At 43.4% G+C, this 22,144-nt stretch overlaps 2 protein-coding genes across 3 annotated transcripts in view; both read right to left on the minus strand.

Annotated features, from left to right (window-relative positions):
• Nucleotides 1–22,144, minus strand: part of LOC105901307 (class I histocompatibility antigen, F10 alpha chain-like) — a 128,102-nt gene that overhangs the window by 96,394 nt on the left and 9,564 nt on the right. The window contains exon 2 of the mRNA XM_031564163.2: nt 20,313–20,570. Coding sequence (XP_031420023.1) covers nt 20,313–20,570 — 258 coding nt within the window. The remainder of the gene's footprint in view (nt 1–20,312; nt 20,571–22,144) is intronic.
• Nucleotides 1–22,144, minus strand: part of LOC105905575 (DLA class I histocompatibility antigen, A9/A9 alpha chain-like) — a 62,987-nt gene that overhangs the window by 7,181 nt on the left and 33,662 nt on the right. The gene's annotated exons all lie outside the window — the stretch shown is intronic.

Below are 22,144 nucleotides of genomic sequence, written 5' to 3' on the forward strand. Positions count from 1 at the left end.
TCCAAAAAACAGGTTCCAACTCAGCACCTACTTTATACAAGAACCGGTGACGTTGGGTTCGTCCCGAGGTTATGGGCGGAGCTACCCCACCAGAAACAGACATTTCCGCCGCCATTTTTATTCCACCGTTGCCAAGTAAACAGAACATTAACTTAAGCTCCTATGGTACTACATGGTATTAAAAATGAAACATAATAGTTTTATCGAAATTTGTTTGCCTTCTCGCTGGAAGAAAACCACTTGTGAATAACTCACAATTGACCGATCGCGAAACTCCTCCCTAGAATGGCCCTCGTCCAATCATACCTTAGCAACCGCTACTAAGAGAAGAAGGTCCGACAACTTTGAGGTCTGAGCAGCATGGTGAAACAGTGTGCCTACGGGACTTGTAGATCTGACACAAGGTACGCTGAGAGATTAGAGGGACGCGTAATTCTTTTTCTCGCATTTCCAAAGCCCAAAACACAGGAGGAAAGGTGCCGGCGGTGGATTAAACCGTGTGGGAGACCCCACTCCCAAGTCAATATATCGAAAAACACATATGTCTGCTCCAAAGTAAATGAAGCTGCTTACAGCTAGCTATCTATCTAGCGAACTACGCTATCGCTAGGTATGATAACTAACTATCTAGAGAACATCCCCAAACAGTTATGGTTCATGACAACTTGTATTATTACCACTACAAGTACATAACTAGTCTCTCCAACTAAAGTGTTAATGTTAAAATCTAAATGTTAATGTTACCGTCAAAATGTTAATGTTACCGTCTGTAAAATTGCACGCTGAGCTATCTTAGCTAGCGATAGCAAACGCCAGCATTGAACATAACTTTTAACGAACACTTTGTATTTATGCTTGATACAACATTGAACAGAACTTTTAACGAACACTTTGTCTTTATGCTGCTGGCGTTTGCTATCGCTAGCTAGGATAGCTCAGCGTGCAATTTTACAGACGGTAACATTAACATTTTGATTTTAACATTAACACTTTAGTTGGAGAGACTAGCTCGAGCTTAACATACTGTATCAATGTTGAACAAAAGGCCATTATGAAGTTTTTTTATTTTAATCTTTGTAGCATTTTGTGAATGGGCAACCTACTCCTGAGTATCCCAAGGTATGCATAAGGCACAACCTGAGAGCAATAACCTGGCGATCTGATACAAAGCCATAGCATTACATCAGGATCATCATTTTACAAGCAAGTTATCACTACAGTGACTGTGAAATACTTTCAGCAACATGCACACACATCCCTTGAACAATAACGTTACTAGCAGCTATCTTGATCCACACTGGTACGTTACTGTACTGTTCTCTAGATTGTCACCATCCTAGCTAGCTAGATAGATAGATACCTCCAGAGTCAGATAGGCTGACCTCTCTCGCCAGAGACGGAATAAATAATAAGAATAAAGAATCTTTGTAGGTTATTAGCTAGCTTGAAATATCATATACAGATATTACCCAGTGGTGAAATAACATGGCTAGTCTACAAGGTTGTGCTGGTTGCATTTAATGAAGAGGTCGTGGGGTTTCTCATTTTTTTGATTGAGCCCTGTATGCTTTTGCTTTGATTATTGTTGTGTCCACTTCGTTGATCTTAATATTTTGGATATATCCTTCCACTGCATATTGCAGTCCCTTTTGCATTGATCTGGAGGATATCGCGGAGGTATTACTCCAAAAATCATCACTCACACTGACAGCTATAGCGCTTGTCCCCGTACTCGCCATGGCTTTTGGCTTGACAGTTCCGGGAATTGTGTCGGACGTAGCAACAGTAACTAAGGGGGCGGGGCCCTGGCGATCGGTCACAGGGGTGCAAACTCATCAGGGATGAAAAAGGTGACAACGATGCGAACCCCCTAGGAGGGTCCGTGGCATGCTCCCTGGGGGAATATATTTTATATATAAGAACATTTTGCACATTTTAAAGTTCAATGCATCAATCTGGTGCACTTTGACAACAAAATTATGAGGCTAGATCTATGAAAAACTTTGTGCTGTTGTAAACAATTTTGTGCTCTGGTAACAGTTTCATCATAAACATTCCTGTGTTGAATGTTGCACGGGCACAGGCCAACCCAACCACCCACCCCAATACCCTCCCGACCACCCACTCCAGTCCACTTCACCAAAGCACATTACGTCACAGATCTCCATCAGGTATTAAGCCAAAAAAAGGGCCAACTATAGTAACAGGAAATCAACAGAGGCTGCATCAGGCATGGCCTAGCTTCTCCGTGTTCTTGAAAAACTGTGACAGTGGGAACACATATTATAAAATAGGGGGATGTTGAGTTGAATAAACCCCAAAAAGGACTGTATTGCTAGTTTAATGATTAAGTGACAATCGCCACAGGTTTGTCCGGTCAGAACAATAACGGATGCCAATGTTCCAATGAGGTCTGATTTATTGCACACACACACGAAGTGAAGACATGAAGTGGTTGATGAATGATGCCCGTGAATATAATTATCCCGTGTAAAGGGACTTATATCCACATTTGAATCCGCGGTTTCTATTAAACATCACAAATGACAAATATATACAATTAAATACAATAAAGATGAACCATTATATACAAGATGAATGAATATAATATATACAATATGAATGTTACGGCTATACTGTAAATACGGATCTGTCCCTTAAAATACCGTGCCGTGTAACGGCGAACATTCCATATCTCCGCAACAAAAGTAACTGGTTGAACTGGCCTCGGGGTGAAATGTGGATGCTACAGATGATAATGATGACTGTAAATAACAGATACTATTTACAATGAACTGAACGGACTAAAGAGCTAAATGATACATATAACAACACTTACATTCTTGAACGACGCACGGCAAATGATCGCGAATGTCTTTGAATGAATTGAATTGTCCGATGTGCTCCTTGAATAGGACTTCTCCAACTCCGCTTGACTTGACCCACAACTTGGCCAGAGGAGGGTCGGCCTTATATAGTGGAGAGATGACGGGGGCCTTGAAACTGTCTTGAAACTGTTGAAGTGGCCAAATGGTCAGTGAAATTCCACTGTGCACGAGCCCCACGGAACTCTGGGATCAACTGATAGGCTGACCTTTCATGGACCCCAGGTCCCGTGAGTGGCCGGCACAGTGGGGGTGCACAGCTGGATGCAGCTGGTGAAGCAGCCTTTTTAACACATATCATTTTTATTATCAAAATCGCTGAATTTGACCATGTCCTGTTCAAACAGAGAGGCGACTCGCGAGTTGAGGCAGCGACGTGCTGCGCCTCATCTCAAGATTGTGCAATCCCTCACACACTGGGTTGAGCGCATGACTTTTGCTTTCTCATTGTTTGTCATCACTGAAATATTTGTAGACACTTTTATTATATGTCGTTTGTATCCATATAATAGGTAATGTAATGTATTTCACGTATGTGAAGAAGCAATTTAGTCTTGCTGATCTGTCATAAAACCACAGTGAAAAAGCACATAGGGGAGGCAAACCTAACCGCTGCCTCAGGTTTGCTTCAAACGACAGGACAGAAGATAACTTTAGCAGCTAAACTCCCGATCAAACTCGGCTGACGGCCATGTCTTTTAAGTAAATGTACATTTTTCGGCGTTTTCACGCTTAGATTTTTTTAAAGTTACCGAGAAAAAGACACTGTACTATCCGATAACACCGTTATTGTAACCAGCAAAAATAGTTTGTGTGATTTGCGAGGCGTCTGTCAGCCAACTGTCTGCCATTAGCACGTTAGCCTACGTTAGATAATATAACGTTCTTGCAGCGTACCAACGTCACACGCAGGGGCGTCGTTAGGCCTATTTTAGGGGGGCTGAAGCCCCCCTAAAATGTTCTTCAGCCCCCCCAAATCATTTGGCATTATTGGCTTAAAAAAAATAAAAATAATAATAATTAAACTATTGTTTCTCACACGGACAAGTTATTTATAACTCTAACATGCTACATATGTGCGTGCGTTCTGGTTTGTATGTTTACTCCCCCTTCAAATTATAATCCAATAGCCTGTCATCATACTTTACGATACAAACCCCGGGCACTAGTACCGTCTCTCGTCAACGACAGCCAGTATTATAGCCAAGGAGTTTAAAGTAAATGATGCACGGAGTGAAATTGTAAGTACAAGAAGTTACAGAATGTGGCTATCTGTAGTTGTTAACGAGTGTTACCTGCTTTAGGTTTACTTGATATGAGGCAAATGAAAGCGAATATTGTAGTGGGCTATGTTAAAACTAAGCTAGCTTGCTACTTTGTTAGAAACTGTCCCCAGTTAACAAGAGTGTGAACTAGCGAATTCGAAATACAAGAAATAACTACCGACATCTCTCTATTCTTTGCATTGATATATCTCTCTAGTATTTCAAAACAATATTATCAGTCCCTATAGAATGTTGTTATTTATAATCAGTTAATGCTAGTGAAAACTAAATGTCATAGTGTCCCTCATAATGCTATTGTGCCGGTATGTCATCCAATTCATTGACCAGATGGATATAAGAACATTCTTTAGGAGAGGTGGCAGCTCCGCCCAGTCAGATGAGAGAGAGAAGCAGGAGATTGACAGGGCTGAAGGAGCCGGTGTGATGGAGGTTAGTGGTCTAGAAGGAAATGAATGGAGTTTTTTTTTATTTTCTTCTACTGTGGTAGAAATGTATAGGCATTTGTTGTCAGGCCTAGGCTACTCCAAGGCATAGCCTAAACTAGATTATAAAGTCATAAAATTGGCTTCTGGATTTCGATCAGTTATGTTTCAATGTTTGAACTTATCTTAAAGGGTCATGCAGAAGGAGAGGCTGAGGCAGAAAAGGCAAGCTGTTCAAGTCAGAGAGAGGAAGAGACAGACCAAGCAGCTGCAGCAACGAATGATTTAGGTGAAAAAGACACAGGGCCCAGACAGGTTAAGCTGAAGAGTTACCCACAGGACAGCTTTGGTGCTCAGAACAGGTCATTTCACCACAGCTGGTTTGAGAAGCACAGTTGGTTGGAATATTCAGTCAACCATAATGCAGCTTTCTGCTTCCCATGTAGATTGTTTGGCAAAAACATCAAACATGATGCTTTGGTCAGTAGTGGTTGCAAGAACTGGAAGAAAGCATTGTTTATCTTTGGCAAGCACGAGATGGCACAGACACATAGGGACAGTGTTGTTGCATGGCAAAGCTACCAGGCAACTAGCCGACAGGGAAACGTTGCACAGATGATAGCATCTGCACATGCAAGTGAGACAGTAGAGAGAAGGGAGTATCTTAGGCGAATTGTTGCAGTCACCTTCATGTTAGGGCGACAGGGACTCCCTTTTCGTGGCAGTGATGAAGGCCAAGACAGCACAAACAGAGGCAACTTTCTTGCTTGCATGGAACTTTTGAAGGAGTTTGGTCCTTTCCTTCAAAAATATAACCCTCCCTCAAATGCTACCTATATCTCGCCAACATCTCAGAATGAGATGATTGAGTGTTGTGCTCAAGAAGTAAACAGTGTCATTGTATCTGAGATGACAAAGTCCAAAATGTATGCCATTATGGCAGATGAGGCAAGGGATGCACGGTCAGAGCAGCTGGCTGTTTGTGTTAGGTACGTGTCAGAGGGGGCAGTGAAGGAACGTTTTCTAGCACTTACAGAGATCATGTCGTTTGATGCCCAGTCCATTGCAAACGAGCTGCAGCAGCAGATCCAGAACAGTGGTCTTGCAGAGCTTAAGTGTGTAGCACAGACATATGATGGTGCAGCTGTTATGAGTGGGTCCACTGGAGGTGTGCAGGTACATTTTAGAAGGCTCCATCCTGAGGCTATATATGTGCATTGTTATGCTCATGAACTAAACCTGGTGTTGTGCCATACTTGCAGGGCTGTTTCAGAGGCTGTGGAGCTTTTCAACTTGTTGGAGTGTGTGTATTCTTTTTTCAGCACCTCCCTAGTTAATCATCACAAGTTCCAAGAGGCTCAGTTCAAGCTTGGCTTGACAGCAGTTGAGCTCGTGCAACTTTCAAACACTCGCTGGGCATGCCAGCTGCGATCAATCAATGCAATTCTTGAGACATTACCTGCCATTTTTGAGTGTCTCTCTGCCATTGGATCCCCCATAGCTGTTGGTCTCAGAGCGAAGCTCTACAAGTTCTCAACAGTCTATTCACTTCTGATGTTTCAGACACTTCTGTCTGTAACTGAAGGACTCCACAAGTTCCTTCAGAAAGAGACTTTAGACCTGGCAGAAGCTTTTATCAGCAAACAAGCTGTATGTGACACACTGAGGGGCAAACGCACAGATGTATTTGCCACAGAGCTGTATGAGAGAACCAAGGCCCTGTGCCACACCCACAGTATCCCAGAACCAGATGCTAAGAAAAGGCATAAACAGAGAAAAATGGAGGATTTCGTGTTGGAATCAACCTTGGGTTCAGGCACAGAGTTGATCAGCTCACACACCTTGACAACAGAGTTGCTTTTCCCCTGTGTGGACCGGATGGTTAGTGAGCTTGAACTACGCTTTTCTAGTGTAGATGCAGGCCTGCTAAAAGGCATCCAGGCATGCAGCCCTAAATCTCAGAACTTCTTAAGTGAATCACACTTAGATGAGCTTGCCAAGCACTACAGCATTAATCTGAGAAAAGAGGAGGTTGTGGTGGCCAGAAACTTCCTTGCCCGCAAAACAGAGGCTGGATGTCCACCCCGAGATATGCTAGCTGTGCACAACCTCCTAGACTCCGACATGTTTCCTTCTCTGAAGGCAATCTTTCAAGTTGCCTTAACAGTGCCTGTGAGCAGCTGCTCATGTGAGAGGTCCTTTAGTGCACTGCGTCGGCTGCACTCCTGGCTGCGTAATGCCCGAATTATAGATCTGCGTCGGTGTCCGTCCGGACACATAGCCACGCCTTGGCAACACCCTTCCCCGTGGTGGAACGCCCATCCGAGCCCATCCGAGCCCTTCGGAGAGCTGGACGGACACCGACGTGCACCTCTCGATTTTTGTAACTTTTTCGGATACGAACGGATAGCGACGGATACCCCCTTGGCTGTGATTGGTCCGCTAACGAAATCATTTCCTAACGACATCATTTCCGGAATCTCACATTTCCTGTTTCATTCCCTATCTGTTCCTATTCTGTTATAGAGTGTGGATCAGCCGAATATTTCTGTCCGAGCCCGGCCTGCGTCCGACAGAGTAGTGCCCGAGCCAGACAGCCATTCAAATATATTGTCGGAATCCAACCAGACATAGTCAATGTCTCAACTGTTCATACTAATGACACATTTACGTATGTTTTTTATGAATAGCCTGTAGACCGTCTCACAAGCTTCTTCTAGTTGATTATGAACAAACATAACAGAAGAGGTCTGAAGATATTTCTGAAACACTTATAAGGACGCTCAAATGACCGCGAATTCATAGGAGAGAATACTATCCCATTCTCACAGGAGACATCACAGCAATCGGAGCATATTTGTCAAACGCGATAAAAGATAGCCCTGCTCTGAAATATTCCCATTCCATACTGAATATTCTGTTTAGATCAAAGGTTTGTTTTTCGACACCGTGATATTTCAGATGATGGAACAGTTGAAATGAATGCTCATATACAAAAGCTAACCTTAACGTGAAGTGGAGTTAACTTGCAGCCAACACCATTGCATTACAAACCCTAACACACACACATAATGAGAAAGTAGGCTTATTACACCTGGCGATTATCTCGCCTTTTATCTACCATCTTTGAATAATGTAACTTATAAACACGTCGTTTTAAAGCGCTGTGGCCGTCCTGAAAAGATGTGTCAATAAATGAATTTAATCCATAGAATCCACGTTGACTTCACTACTTATTAAGATATTGTAACAAATCACGGAAGTGTGGAATATTTGTTATGGCTTTTAATTAAACACTAAACACAATACAATGTCAAAATGGCACGGGCTTTATGCCCTGCTACAAGTTATCACGAACAGACTGTGCTACCGTCACACACCTGTATAAACTCCGTCCCAACACAGAACAACGACATGCAATTAGAACAGTAAGGAACATTGTTAAATAACATCGTTGGGCGCTGCATCATAGACATGTATATATGTCTATGCGCTGCATCACATCGAGAAAAGTATGTGCCCGCCGCACGGCATTATGGGGCGACTATGCCAAGTTAAATATGGAATGTTCAATGCCTTATCGCGCTGACTTGTCCCAGCCCTACCCCAGCCCGACAGCAAGTAAAATATTTAGTCCGAACCCCAATGAGTCAATGTCACACATTTACATACGTTTCTTAAGAATAGCCTGCCTTTATTAAACTCGAGCATCAACAGATGAATGATAAATGCACTGGCTCACACAAACAAGCCCCGTTAAACGCACAAGCGCGCACAAAAGGGATATAAGCATATTGAAATGAATTATTCACATTGCAAGAACGGAATGAAATGGCCTACACATTACACACGCTATGCATCTGATATGCCTAAATAAAACTCACGTTATATGCTACACCAGAAGAGGCGCGAATAAAACAAGTCTTACCATTGAAGATTATCTTTTTGAAAAATGTAAGTACACGGACACATTCCTTATAAAAGTATCTACATAGTCCAACCATCGATGTTTAATCCATGTTGTGGAGAAAGAGGATGGCATCAATCATATTTCATTAAAGCTTCACACTTCTTACATTGGACATATCAAACAGCCTCATTAGAATCCGCATAGAATATGATGCCATCCGACAGAAATATCTCCATAGGCCTACAGTAAATTTCCCCTCGAGTGTCGTTTTAAACTCTCCAGATGACAGTTTCTTTTTTTAAAAACTTTAAGTGCACAAAGTTCGTTATAAAACGATCTACATAGTCCAACAATCGAGGTTTAATCCATTTACATTTAGTCATTTAGCCGACGCTTTTGTACAGGGGAGAAGCATGTGAAGCAAACACGTTTACTTGACTACTTATTAAGATATTTAAATATGGAATGTTCAATGCCTTATCACGCTTATGTTTGAAAGCCATTGTTTTCAGCTTGCAGGTGCTTTTGCCTCTGGCCCAGTTTGTCGGTTTTGACGTTCATCTCTCTCCCCCAACCATCCAGGTTTAATAAATCCGCGTTGACTACTAAGCAGAAATATCTCCATACAGTAGATTCCCCCTCGTTTTGTATTCTTTTAAACTCTCCAGATGACAGTTTATTTTTTAACTTCTTCCCTGATACCAGTTTGCCTCCTGTAATCACGTTGTCACAGATATTTATTTGCCCAGTCAGCTTGTTGGTCTTGACGTTCAGATGTTGCGCCTAAACTATCATATCGTCTCGTCACATGATCAAATAGAGACTTGACATTGGACAACAGCATACATATTACCCAGCAATCATCATTACAAATCTGAATATGACAAAAAATACCAAAGAAAATGAGATAGTATTCATTTCATTGAATCGTTTTTAATAGTTTCTATAGTGTATGTAAGATAAGCATATCATTTTGTTATAGATTGCTACTATTTTTCACACAAATAATACCTACCATGATGGAGATAAGTTTGCCTTTTCAAGTGAATATATAGCGTTAGACAGACTATTCATTGTAATGTAGTGTGTCTCAAAGACCCATGTGACTACACCTGTTGGTCTTGATGACGTGACGGCTGGGAGGAGGGAGATAAACTATCGACAAATTCTATCACTCAAAGAGGTCGCGTAGTAGCTCGTCTGTGACCAAAAAACCGCTGCTCCACCCACTGTTCTGGCGGTGAATTGTTTTCAACACCCACAGCCGTCGAAGAAGTATAAATCAAAAACAGTACGTCCGAATCCGTCCGAATCTGTTTCCCCGCCCATCCGTAAAACGGACGGACACCGACGCAGATCTATAATTCAGGCTTAAGACAATGGGGCAGAAAAGGCTTCACAGTCTTGCAGCCATGTCAATTGAAAGTGACATTCTAGGGGGACTGAGTCACAACACACTGATAGACCGATTTGCCACCCTCAAAAACAGAAGGCATTCTTTGATGCTTCCACCCACTAAATAATCATTGACCTGTGATTCCATACCACCCCTGTCCCAATTGTCTGAAATCTCCTGTGCATTGGATTCTTTTTTTTTTAATATAATTTGAATGTATTTTTGTGTATTTTTTTTTTATCTGCCTCTAATGCTATCCTGGATCTAGTCCTATAGTGTTTTTCTCTGTACATTGCAATCCTTTTAAATAAAAGCAGAGAAAATTACTTCTCTCTTTATTTGAGAAAAGTTCATATTTGTGTTTCACTATGACCCTGACATTCTGTCTCTTGTGTTATCATATACTGAATGCAAGCAAAACTACAGAGCAAAATCACACTCTTTCTGATTAAACCAATCTATGAACTGTCTGAAACAATGGATAAAAAAAAAAAATTGCCGCACACAAACATGCCGCTCCCCTTGGGGCTAAGCCCCCCCCCTTTCTTTGAATCCTAGAAACGCCCCTGGTCACACGTTACCGTAAATGCCATCTTAAAAAGGCCGCTCAAAACCAACGCTTTCACCCGAAAGACATGTCTTGTAATACACCTGTCTATTACGGCATCGAGGCAGAAGACCCAACATAAAAAGCGTGCCTGTCATGGTAACATGGGGTTGGCCAAACGAACAAGCTTGAAAAAAATATTCATGACAGCTTGCGTTCGCAGATTACTTGGAGGACCCCCCCCCCACACAAATATTTTTATTGCAGATCTACACGAATCACACAAATGACCTGTTTTGGATCAAAAACGGCGAATTTCGCTGAAAGGTGACGAGTTTGAACCCTGGGTCAATTGTAACTAGTAACATGTCAAAACATTCCAAAATGTTCAGCTAGGACAACGGAGGCGTATGACGTGATTTAAAGACGTAGCCCTACTCTGGCTCTCAGTCGGTGGAAAATCGAGCTGGTTCTTAGATTAGAACCAGCACCAAACCGCATAAGCACCAGCCCAGAGAACCAGCACCAGCACGGCCTTGGTGGAAAAGGGGTAATTGACACACACAACCTGCGTGACCCACAGAGCTCGCGGCCAACATTGAGTGAGTGAGTTGTCATAGTGATGTGGTTATTACAGTTCCTGATTGGAACTCTGGATTGGACACGGAAGATAGAAACCACATCGAGTAGGAAAAAAATATATAGCGCGAAATCACGCACCAATGAAAACTCGCTTGGAACATGTTTAAATTCGAATGTTGATTTTGGCTTGGGTCCAAATTTGATTGCGTCTGGGTCCAGATCCGGACCGGAGTCCGCCTATTGAGTACCCCTGTTATGGTGTGTGTGAGCGTGTGTGAACGTGTATGCATGTGTGTGTCATAAGTGAAGGTCATCCAAAGTGTCCAAACAGGCACCCTGCAGCAACTGGGAATCAAACCCAACCAATTGTGTTGGTACACCTGGAATTCGTCCATTCTGTTAATCCAGAACCTACATACGTAAACAGTCAGCCTCTCCCAGTGACGTAACGTAGTAACGGCGGGCCCAGGTGCAAGATATTATGACGGGCCCCCCTAGTGAACGCTAGTTACTATCGTAGCGTCTAAAAAAACACTAAACAAAGATGTTTGTTATCGATATAAATAGTGTTTAATTAATCAACCTTACATATTTCAGGAGCGACGGGTGTGTACACAATGAACTAAGTCTTGTTTGGCTCTCAGCGGGAAAATGTCTTACCGTAGAAATTGTTAGAAAGTAATAATAGAGAGCACTAGTGCTGTTTACGATAACCCTGATCTTAACAATGACAGACATCCCACATCAAAATGCCCCCTATCTGTGTCTTAACGCTTTAGTGGCTGACGCTCGTTGTCCTGCTCTGTATCACTGACTGGCATCACCTCAAACTGGTTCTCGCCTCTGTCATCTTCATTACGCATTCCTACTTGGGTTGGGCCACTTGGGGTGCTAACTACAACTGAGCTGCCTGGTTCTGACTCTGTCTCTGACTGGTTAGGCCTGCAACCAAGAATATGGATTTGTTTTACATTGGAATAAATGGGGAAACACCTTGTTACATTTGGCTCCCCTCCCGAAAGGGTTATGCTAGGAATAGCCTCCCTAGCCCCCTGCTTGGCTATTGGCTAGCTTAACATAATAATAGAATAGAATAGAATAGACTTTATTTGTCATTGTGCATTGGATACACAACGAAATTTGTTTGTGCAACCACTAAAAAAAGTGCAGTTGTGCTGGGTGGAGGGTATGAGGGTTGTGTGATTGTTTAGTTCTGTGATGGCCCTGGGGATGAAACTGTTCTGCAGTCTGGAGGTGCGGGCTGTAGTGGCCCGGTAGCGCCTGCCAGAGGGTAGCAGGGTGAAGAGATGGTTTGCGGGGTGAGTCTCATCCTTCAAAATGCCACATGCTCGGCGGAGGCAGCGTGTCCTAAAGATGTCGTCCAGGGGAGGCAGTGAAAGTCCAATTATTCTCTCCGAAGACCTTATGACCTGACTGAGGGATTTCTGTCCTTGTCTGTGCAGTTGACATACCATGCAGTGATACAGTATGTGAGGACACTTTCAATGCAACAGTGGTAAAAAGACTTAAGCAGCTCGGAAGACAGATTGTTTCTCTTCAGTATTCTCAAGAAGTAGAGCGTGTGTGTTTCTCATCCATTTCAGGTCCTCTGAGAGCATAACCCCCAGGAACTTAAAGCAGGAGGTCCTCTCCACTTCCTCACCATTGATGATGAGGGGTTGAGGGTTTGCCTTTTGCCTATGATTTCTTTTGTCTTTTTGACATTCAGGGTCAGGTTGTTTTGCTTACACCATCCTGTCAGTCTGTCAACTTCGTCTCTGTAGGCACTTTCATTTCCGTTGGTGATTTGTCCTACCACAGTCGTGTCATCTGCAAATTTGATTACTGTATTTGAAGTATGGGTGTTGGTGCAGTCATATGTGTAGAACGGAGTAGAGCAGGGGACTCAATACACAGCCTTGTGGAGCTCCGGTGCTGAGGGACAGGCTCGAGGATTGGTGAGGACCCAGTCTCACTGTCTGGGGGCGCATCTGTTAGGAAATCCCTTAATCCACATACACAGGCTGTAGCTGAGGCCCAGATCAAGGAGTTTGGTGATCAGCCGGTTGGGGACGATGGGTAATTAAAGCCCGAGCTGTAGTCTATGAAGAGGAGTCTCACATATGTCTCCTTTTGTCCAGGTGTGTCAGCGTTGTATGGAGGGCTGTGACGATAGCATCCTCAGTGGACCTGTTTTCCCTGTAAGCATACTGATGCTGGGTCGAGGGAGCGAGGGAGGGCAGCCTTAACGCGCTTCGCCACCAGCCTCTCAAAGCACTTGGCGATGATGGGAGTGAGCGCCACAGGTCTATAATCATTTAAAGTGCTGATGTTGCTTTGCTTGGGGCACAGGAATAATAGTTGCTGTTTTAAAAACAGGTTGGTACGACCGCTTTTGGCTAAAGACATATTAAAAAATGTCCGTAAAGACATCTGCGAGCTGGTATGCGCATTCTTTGAGCACTCTTCCTGGAATGGCATCTGGTCCCTCTGCCTTCCTTGTGTTCACAGACCTGAGGATGTGTCTTACCTCCTCTGCTGTTATCATGGCTGTGTGGTCTGTGCCAGCAGGTGGGGGAGCAGCTCCATTATCTAGCCCAGATGTCTCGAAGCGGGCATAGAAGTGGTTGAGCTCCTCTGCTAATTTGCTATCCACCTAGTAGCGACCACTATTTACCCAACTTGTAGCCTAGTAATCCTGCCCTACCATAATGTGTGTAGGCTATAACTTGTCTTGAAATGTATATCTATCACAATAGCCGTAGGTTACCTGTTGCATGGTTGCTGACACACCTCTGAGGGCAGCGATACTGATCCCAAGCTGAACTGCTGCACTGCTCGTCCGTGGCGTGGCGACTACGTGGGCTGGCGACTAGTTGATGGGCTAGGGTAAAGCCAAAATAATCTAATTTAGGCAGCTTTGCCACATTCTCCTCCTGTTCTTTTCTCTCTTGCCTCTCTCTACTTTTGCTTATGCTTAAAATGCATTGTTACGAGTAAAGTTGTGCTGTGCTCAATGAACTAGGTTGTCGTGACCTTCGAATTTGTTTAACTATAGCATATTGTATCGTCACATGATCAAATAAATAAATTGCCACTATTTTCCCCCAAAAATAATAAAAACCATGACGGAGATACGTATGCATTTTCAAGAGCATATATAGCATTAGACACTGCCAGCAGTGCAATAATAGTTCGTCTTTGAACACAAGCATATCCGAGTGCCGAATAATGTGATGCAGTACTGGAGCGGTCCGTCGAGAGACCTATGTATATCTTTGGCCGGGCCCCGACACCCCACGGGCTGCACCTCCAATAGTTACCCCCCTGGCCTCTCCTCCAATCAAACTGTAACTGTAGTCTGATGTCATTTTATCTACGCATCCTGAACTGGACCACAAAACCCCACCAGTTGCCTACATCTTTCTCTCTTGTTCATCTGCACTCTGGAGAGTGAACGCTCTCTCTTCCACCCGCATTGCCCAGGAACATACCTCGCTGTCACCTTCAAGGTAATCTTACGGTAACGACGGCCTAAGACTTCTCGTAAGTCAGGTACGCATCGCTGACAGAAAGCCTGCTAGCTAACTCTGCGATGAGAGCAAGAAATAGCGAAGACGACATGCAACGGAACCAACAGAGCGACCAAGTTCTCCAATTTACACTATAACGGCGACATCACAGCTATCCACGGACACTCTCCTGTTTGCCTCATCAAAACATCGGAAGGACTAGTAACTAGTAACAGCCTCAGGCGCACGCTGACACCGCACAGCAACTTTTAGCAGATCAGATCACGGAGGTGGAGAACAAGTTCCCTAACTCCACTTTATTTGTCATGGGTGACTTTAACCACACTGATCTGAGATCTGAACTTCCAAAATACCATCAGCTGGTGCGCTGCGCCACCAGGGGAGAACGGACTCTTGATCAGTGCTATTCTACCATCAAAGAGGCATATCGCGCGTGCGCACCACTAGGCAATAGCGATCATTCTGTGATTAAACTCATCCCCACATACCAGTCCCTACTCAAGAAACAAAAACCGGTCAAGAGGTCTGTCCAGATACGAACACCTGATGCAACTGAATCACTGCAAGCCTGTTTTGACATTACAGACTGGGCAGCTATTAAGCTGGCATGCAATGACATTGATGAGTATGCAGACACATGCTCATCCTACGTCTACTTCTGTGAGGAACTCTGCATCCCCAGACAATCCATTGTCATTTATAGTAATAATAAACCGTGGTTCAACAAGGAGGTGAGGCTACTGAGGAGAGGGAAAGAGGCGGCCCACAGGAGTGGAGATAAGGACGCGTACACCAAAGCCAAATATGCCCTCAGCAAAGCCATCCAGCATGCTAAAGGGGTGTATACAGGGCCGGCTCTAGCCCTTTGGTTGCCCTAGGCGAGATTGAGTTTTGCGCCCCCCCCCCACACACAATACTTAACATCACTTAACTTTGCATAGCAGTTTTTCACCCAATTATAATTATACTATTCTACATTGCAGTTCAACAATAAATGTTGCATGGACAACAAACACCAGAATAGTTTCAGAACATTTTCTTTTTTATTAGTTTAAATAATTTATTACACACTCAAAGTTAGGATTAAGTTAACTCCATAAACTGTGCAAAACACTCTTAAGCACCTGTAAGGACATTTAAGCAAATTATGACCCTCTATAACCTAACTATACCCTCTACAAACAAAAGTGCTTTTATGGATACGGTACATACCTCTACAAAATATCTCAAATACCTCACTACAATTCTTCCAGTCATTTAGGCCACTCCTAATGAGGTGGTCATTTTTCTGTGAAAAGAGCTTGCAGCAGAAGCAATACAGAGTATTGTTTTTCCTTGAATATACAAGCCAGCTTCTCTTGATTTTCTCCCCATTTACTAATTTCCTGTAGAAGTGGTTGTGGTGGCAGCTTCTCCCATCATCTCTTTTTGGAAATGTAAAGTCTGGACTGGTCTGGTATGGTCCTCTGCAAACTAACTCTGTCCTTACCGGATCACAGCTGGCCAGTCAGCAGGATCTATAGGTTCTCCCTGGATAGCAGGAATTGTGGAGGGTGAGGTGTCTGCAGGCGGCAGTGTAGTTTCACTGGTGCTTGATGTGGTCCTGGATGTCCCTTCACCTTCACCTGTATTCAAGCATATTGTATAGCCAGACAAGCAGTGTTTAATATAATAAGTGAAATGATCATGAATGTGGTTGAACTTCTTTAAGAAAACAAGCTATTGTATTTAATACATGCTAACATGTTTCTATTGTACTTTAAAGTATGGATGTGGCTTGAATAAATACTATTAAATAGACTCACCTGATGCAGGCTGTGTGTTCCTGGCCTGTGTGTTACTGGCCCCTTGAGTACTACTGGATGTCCCTTCTCCTGCAGCTGTATTTAAACACAGAGTTCATCCATGCTGTTCGTTACACAGTTGCATTTGGTCATTTCTATCATCCTACCACATAGTTGCATTGTACAAAACATTTTATCTGACCATGTAACTTGTAGTAGATATATTACAATTACTGCCACAAGGCTAAATAATACTAGGCTACTGATTACAATTAGTAGTATTAATGTGATGTGATTATTAAAGTAATAATTGCTAATAATAATAACAATAACAAAAACAGCAACAGTAGTACTAGTTGTGTGGGCTACTTACAAAGTTCAGAGGGAGGCGAATCAGGCGTCCTTTCTACAGCGGCCTCTGCAAAAATTGCCTGAGTGCATCTGGCCAATTTAAAACAAAAATAAACAAAATGTTTAGTATATTCCTGGGGAGGAACTGTACAGAAAGGTGAACACCACCACTATCCCCAAAATGGTTACTGTGTGTGCACCTGCTAGTTGTGAACAGTCACTAAACAGAACTTATGCCATTTATAATTAATGTAGACAGCAACTGTACTTTTCATAACTAGCATACGTTATCCAGATACTGGTCTTTTGACATTTACATCCATGTAGGTTATCAGTGAAGTTACGTTTGCTAGTAATAGCCTACGTAGCAAATTAGCAAAGTAACAGTCGCTAGCTAGCTATAGCTAGCCTAAGTGACAGCAATGAAACGTCCAATATTAGGTGATGCACAATACTACATGTATTTCGTTTGACACCGTAATGGCTGAGATGAGAAGACTTACCTCTATACTTGGCTTTCTTTTCCTCTTCTTCCTTTCTTCGTTTTCGTCCCTGTGCTCCAGATGGTATTGACCGCTTCATTTTTGCGAATGTCACGTAGCTGACACGCTCACGGCTCACCCCACCCTGGCAATGTGCAGGAGCCCTCACATAACTAACGTAACGTAACTTAACGCAACCGCCCCCCCTATCGACAATAACCATCAATTCAATCTAAAAATCAGGTTGAAGTAAACGTAGGGCTGAAGGGCCGCCCTCGGATGATCATGATTAATAAACATGTTTTTATTTGCTTGTTATTCTAACTATGATTAATGGGAAATAGGTCCAAGGGCGACGCTAGAGGGCGCCCCCAACCCATTTGTCGCCCTAGGCAGTCGCCTAGTTCGCCTATAGCAATCGCCGGCCCTGGGTGTATAAGACTAGAATTGAACAACAGGTCGGGGATAAGAACATCAGAGCTGTCTGGAGGGGCCTACAATCTGCCACGGGCTACAAGAAGAAGCCCCCCCCCCACCTCTAACAACCCAAATCTACCAGACCAGTTCAATGTGTTCTGCACAAGGTTTGAAGCACCGCGTGGGTCCACCCCCTCCATCCCCCCCGCCTCCCCTCCCCCTGCCACCACCTCACCTGCTCCACTGGTCATCACTGAGCATGAGGTTCGGAGGCTCTTCAAAGGTCAGAACACCAGGAAAGTGTGTGGGCCGGACATGGTGTCACCTGCTACCCTCAAGCACTGTGCCAGCGAGCTGGCTCCAGTGTTTACGGACATTTTTAATCAGTCTCTCAATTTATGCCGTGTCCCTGTATGCTTCAAATCTGCTGTCATCATTCCAATGCCGAAAAAGCCCAAGATCACCTGCTTAAATGATTACAGACCGGTCGCCCTCACCTCTGTAGTCATGAAAGTATTTGAACGCTTGGTCCTCTCCTATCTCAAAGCATCCACTGACCACCTCATGGACCCCCTCCAATTTGCATACAGGCTCAGTAGACGATGCAATCAACATAGCCCTTCACTATATTCTACAACACCTGGACAATCGGAACACCTATGCAAGGGTCCTGTTTGTGGATTATAGTTCTGCCTTTAACACCATCATTCCCGACCTCCTCCATAGCAAACTGACTCATCTGAACATCCACCCCCTTACCTGCTTATGGATTACAGATTTTCTCACCAACAGGAGACAGTATGTCAGGCTGGGCCCGCATCTGTCACAGCCCCGCACAGTTAACACCGGTGCCCCCCAGGGTTGTGTGCTGTCCCCCCTGCTCTTCTCCCTGTACACCAACGACTGCTCCTCTGGTGACCCGTCTGTCAAGACCATCAAGTATGCAGACGACACCACCATGATAGGTCTCATCAGCAACAACAACGAGTCTGCCTACCGGAGGGAGGTCGGCCATCTAGAGTCCTGGTGTGCAGTCAGCAACCTAGAGCTTAACGTCAACAAGACAGTGGAGGTGATTGTGGACTTCCGAAAAAAGGTTCCGACACATCTTCCACTTGTCATCAACAACTCATCTGTCACTGTAGTAGAGCATTTCAAGTTCCTAGGCACAACCATCACCAACACACTAAAATGGGACAATAACATCACTCAATTAGTGAAGAAAGGTCAGCAGCGCCTGTTCTTCCTCCGGCAGCTGAGAGGACTACAGGTCAGCCCCCCCATCATGGTGCAGTTTTACAGGGCTATCATTGAGAGTGTGCTTACATCCTCTCACTCGGTCTGGTATGACTCTGCCTCTGCCCGCTCTAAGGCCAGGCTCCAAAGAGTCGTACGGGCAGCAGAGCGCATCATCGGCTGCCCCCTTCCCTCCATCAAGGACCTTCACAGCTCCAGATCCCTCAGGAAAGTAATGAAGATCACGGCAGACCCCTCACATCCTGCTAACAGTCTCTTTAACCGTCTCCCCTCTGGACAGCGATACAGGGCCATCATGACCAAAACATCACGTCACCTCAACAGTTTTTTCCCCCAAGCAATAGCCCTCCTAAATAGCTCTCACACACGAACTTTATCGCACTTTATTTAACTTTATTTAACATTATTATTGTTGCACTACCTCCATTCTTATTTATTATTTTGCTCATACTGTCTGGTACTATCTGTCCTTGTATTGTTCTTCTGTGTTGTTCTATTTGTGATACTATAGCCTGCATGGAGAAAAACAAAAAAAATTCCTAGTATCTGTATACATGGCAAAATAAAGTTGAATTGAATTGATTGAATTGATAATTGGGCATGAGACTGATTTGTGGCTGATCTTTATTTTGACCACCGTGGTAGACACTACACTTGGTGTGGCGCCCCCATGTGTTCAACTTAATGGTACCCATTGTACCTACTCTTGTAAAGCAGTGATGCTAACCACTGCACCACCACACCCTAGGACACCTGTGTGGGACACATTTCTGGAGAGATGTTCTGTCATTCTTCAGAGCCCATGAGCTTCAGAGCCCTGAGATGAACACATTTATCTTGGTCCAATCTGAGAAAAGAATGTGCTCCCAATATTCATCAGTAAAGTTTTCTTGAGTAAAGTTTAATTTTGCCAAAGTTTCGTGCCAAAGATCTGTTTGGCTCAGATGGGGTCCACATGTTTGACATGACCCTGAACAGGACTACCACAGTGAATGCATAGTCCTGACACTGAAGCACGGAGATGGGAGTGAGATGATGTGTTTGCCAATGTCTTGACAAATATGTATGATCAATTTAAATTGAAAAATAATTGTTTGTAAATTATAAATATTTACCTCTCAAATCTCTGGAAGCTCACACTATGGGGTTTGTGTCTCTTTCGTCTCTGTGCACGTCTGCTTTCGTCTTGATCATCCAATCATTTGTAAGTGGTTTACCATTTATCCACGACAACGATCATGGGATTTTCGTCCGACCCCAGAATAAATCTTACATATTTACATCAGTGTTGAAAGACTGACTCTGCTTTGTTTTTAACACTGCTGAAAAACAGACTTATGCCCTGCACGTTCACCTCTCCTGGTCACACTGGCTGACTTTTAACTCTCCGTTCACTCAATTATCTTTGAAAGACTGGAAAGAAGGGAGAGCAGAGCAGAAATAATGTGATGAAAATGTACCTTCAGTCTGGTTGAAGCGAGATGTTAGATCATCTAAGTCGAATTTAGATCGAGCCTCATGGAAATGTCCTATTTCTGTTTCAAAGTTCCAGTGATCAGAGTCTCCTTCATTAGCCATCCACTCTTTTGGGACCATTCTCTTGGTGAAGCTGTCATATTGGGAAACCCGTTGGCCATCTAGAACACCAACAGCTAAAAACTCTGGGAAGTTTGGGATGCCAGACGTGGCAGTATGGAAAAACTGATGAATGTGGATCACTGAAAGAGAAAAGGGGTCTGTCGTGAGACAATTTGCTTGTGAAACTTGTGAAATCATACTCATACCACATTATCTACCATTTGCTACCATATTACAGTGCCTGGCAGAAAAGTATTCAACCCCCCCTTAAAATCATCATCACAATTTCAAAAGATACAAAACATACAGTATTTTTATTGCAAATATTTCAAACATGCAAAATAAGTAATTTGTCTGTGAACATTGAAAATAAATAAATATACTACTTGAAATCGTATTCTTGTTTTACTTTTGAAAACCAAATGGCAATAGTGCAATCAACAATTTTGTCAGTTCTTGACTATGGTGACATTGTTTACATGTATGCTGCACCCTCTACCTTAAAACTCCTGTCCTCTATACCATAGTGCTATTCTAAATTAAAATCCATCTGTCATAACACACGGTCACAGAGCCTCATCTCCCTTGAAATCCCCCTTATCAAAACTAATATAGGTAAAATAGCTTTTAAGTTCTTTGCTTCCCAAAGACACTGTTCAAGAGGACTTGAAACTAACCCAGTATTTGTCTGCCAACCAATGTAAGAGTCTTTTAGATGCTAGAGATGTGCCTCAGTGCTGTTGTTTTAAATAATTCTCAGGTTTTTTTTTTAACTTTATGTTATTTTTTTATACCGAGTTGTATAATCTGTTTTGTTTATTTATTTTGTCTGTTTTGTTTTGTTATGGTTTGTTTATTTATTGTTCATCTGTATTATGTACCCTCAATCGGGTCATTGCTGCAAAAGAGCCCTGTGCTCAGTCAATTCTCCCTGAATAAATAATGATGATAAACCCCTGTGCTTTTTAGTTCCAGATTCAGTTCCAGATGGCAAGTTATTGAAAACGGGTACAGAGGTGCCACTTAACTGATCATAATTATGTACAACCTAGGAGTGGTTAAAGTAGAGATCACTTTCTGGAGATAACAATCACTCTGTGTAAGGGGCATACGCAAGGTTGTGAGGAAAAGACTCAAAGAAAATATCTAAGTGTTCAGATGTCCAACTGAGCACTACTGAATCTATAAAAAGAAAGTTGTATCTCACCATCTACACTGTAGAAAAGGCTGACCCCCCAAACTAAGCATTAGAGGAAGACATTAACTGGTGAGGGAGGCCACCAAAGTCCAGTCATCACCTTGAAAAAGTGACAAAGTTCAGTGGAAGGAGTTGGACGGCAGGTGTAGGAGTCAACACTCGGCTCTAGGGGAGGGTGACTAAAGAAGGCATTGTTTAAGATCCACATTAAAGCATCTATGGAAGTTGCTTAAGATGTGAGAAAAGGTTTTAGGGTCAGATGATACCAAAATAGAGCATGTTGGCCAAACTGTCAAAGAGCTAGATGTGATGCCTCTGTCAATGCCTCTGTCATGCCATCGCTGAGCCCTGCTCCTGCCACGCCCCCTCCTGATTCAACTCACCTGCCTCAGTCACCTTCCCAGTCCCCTGATTACCTGCACCTGTCACTCTCTCCACTATATAAACTCCTCACTCCCCTCACTTCCCTGTCTGGCCTCGTTTCAAAAGGACTAATTCCAGAAGATGCAAGATCTG

The sequence above is a fragment of the Clupea harengus genome, chromosome 3 (assembly GCF_900700415.2).
Source record: "Clupea harengus chromosome 3, Ch_v2.0.2, whole genome shotgun sequence".
In the NCBI taxonomy this organism is placed as follows: domain Eukaryota; kingdom Metazoa; phylum Chordata; class Actinopteri; order Clupeiformes; family Clupeidae; genus Clupea; species Clupea harengus.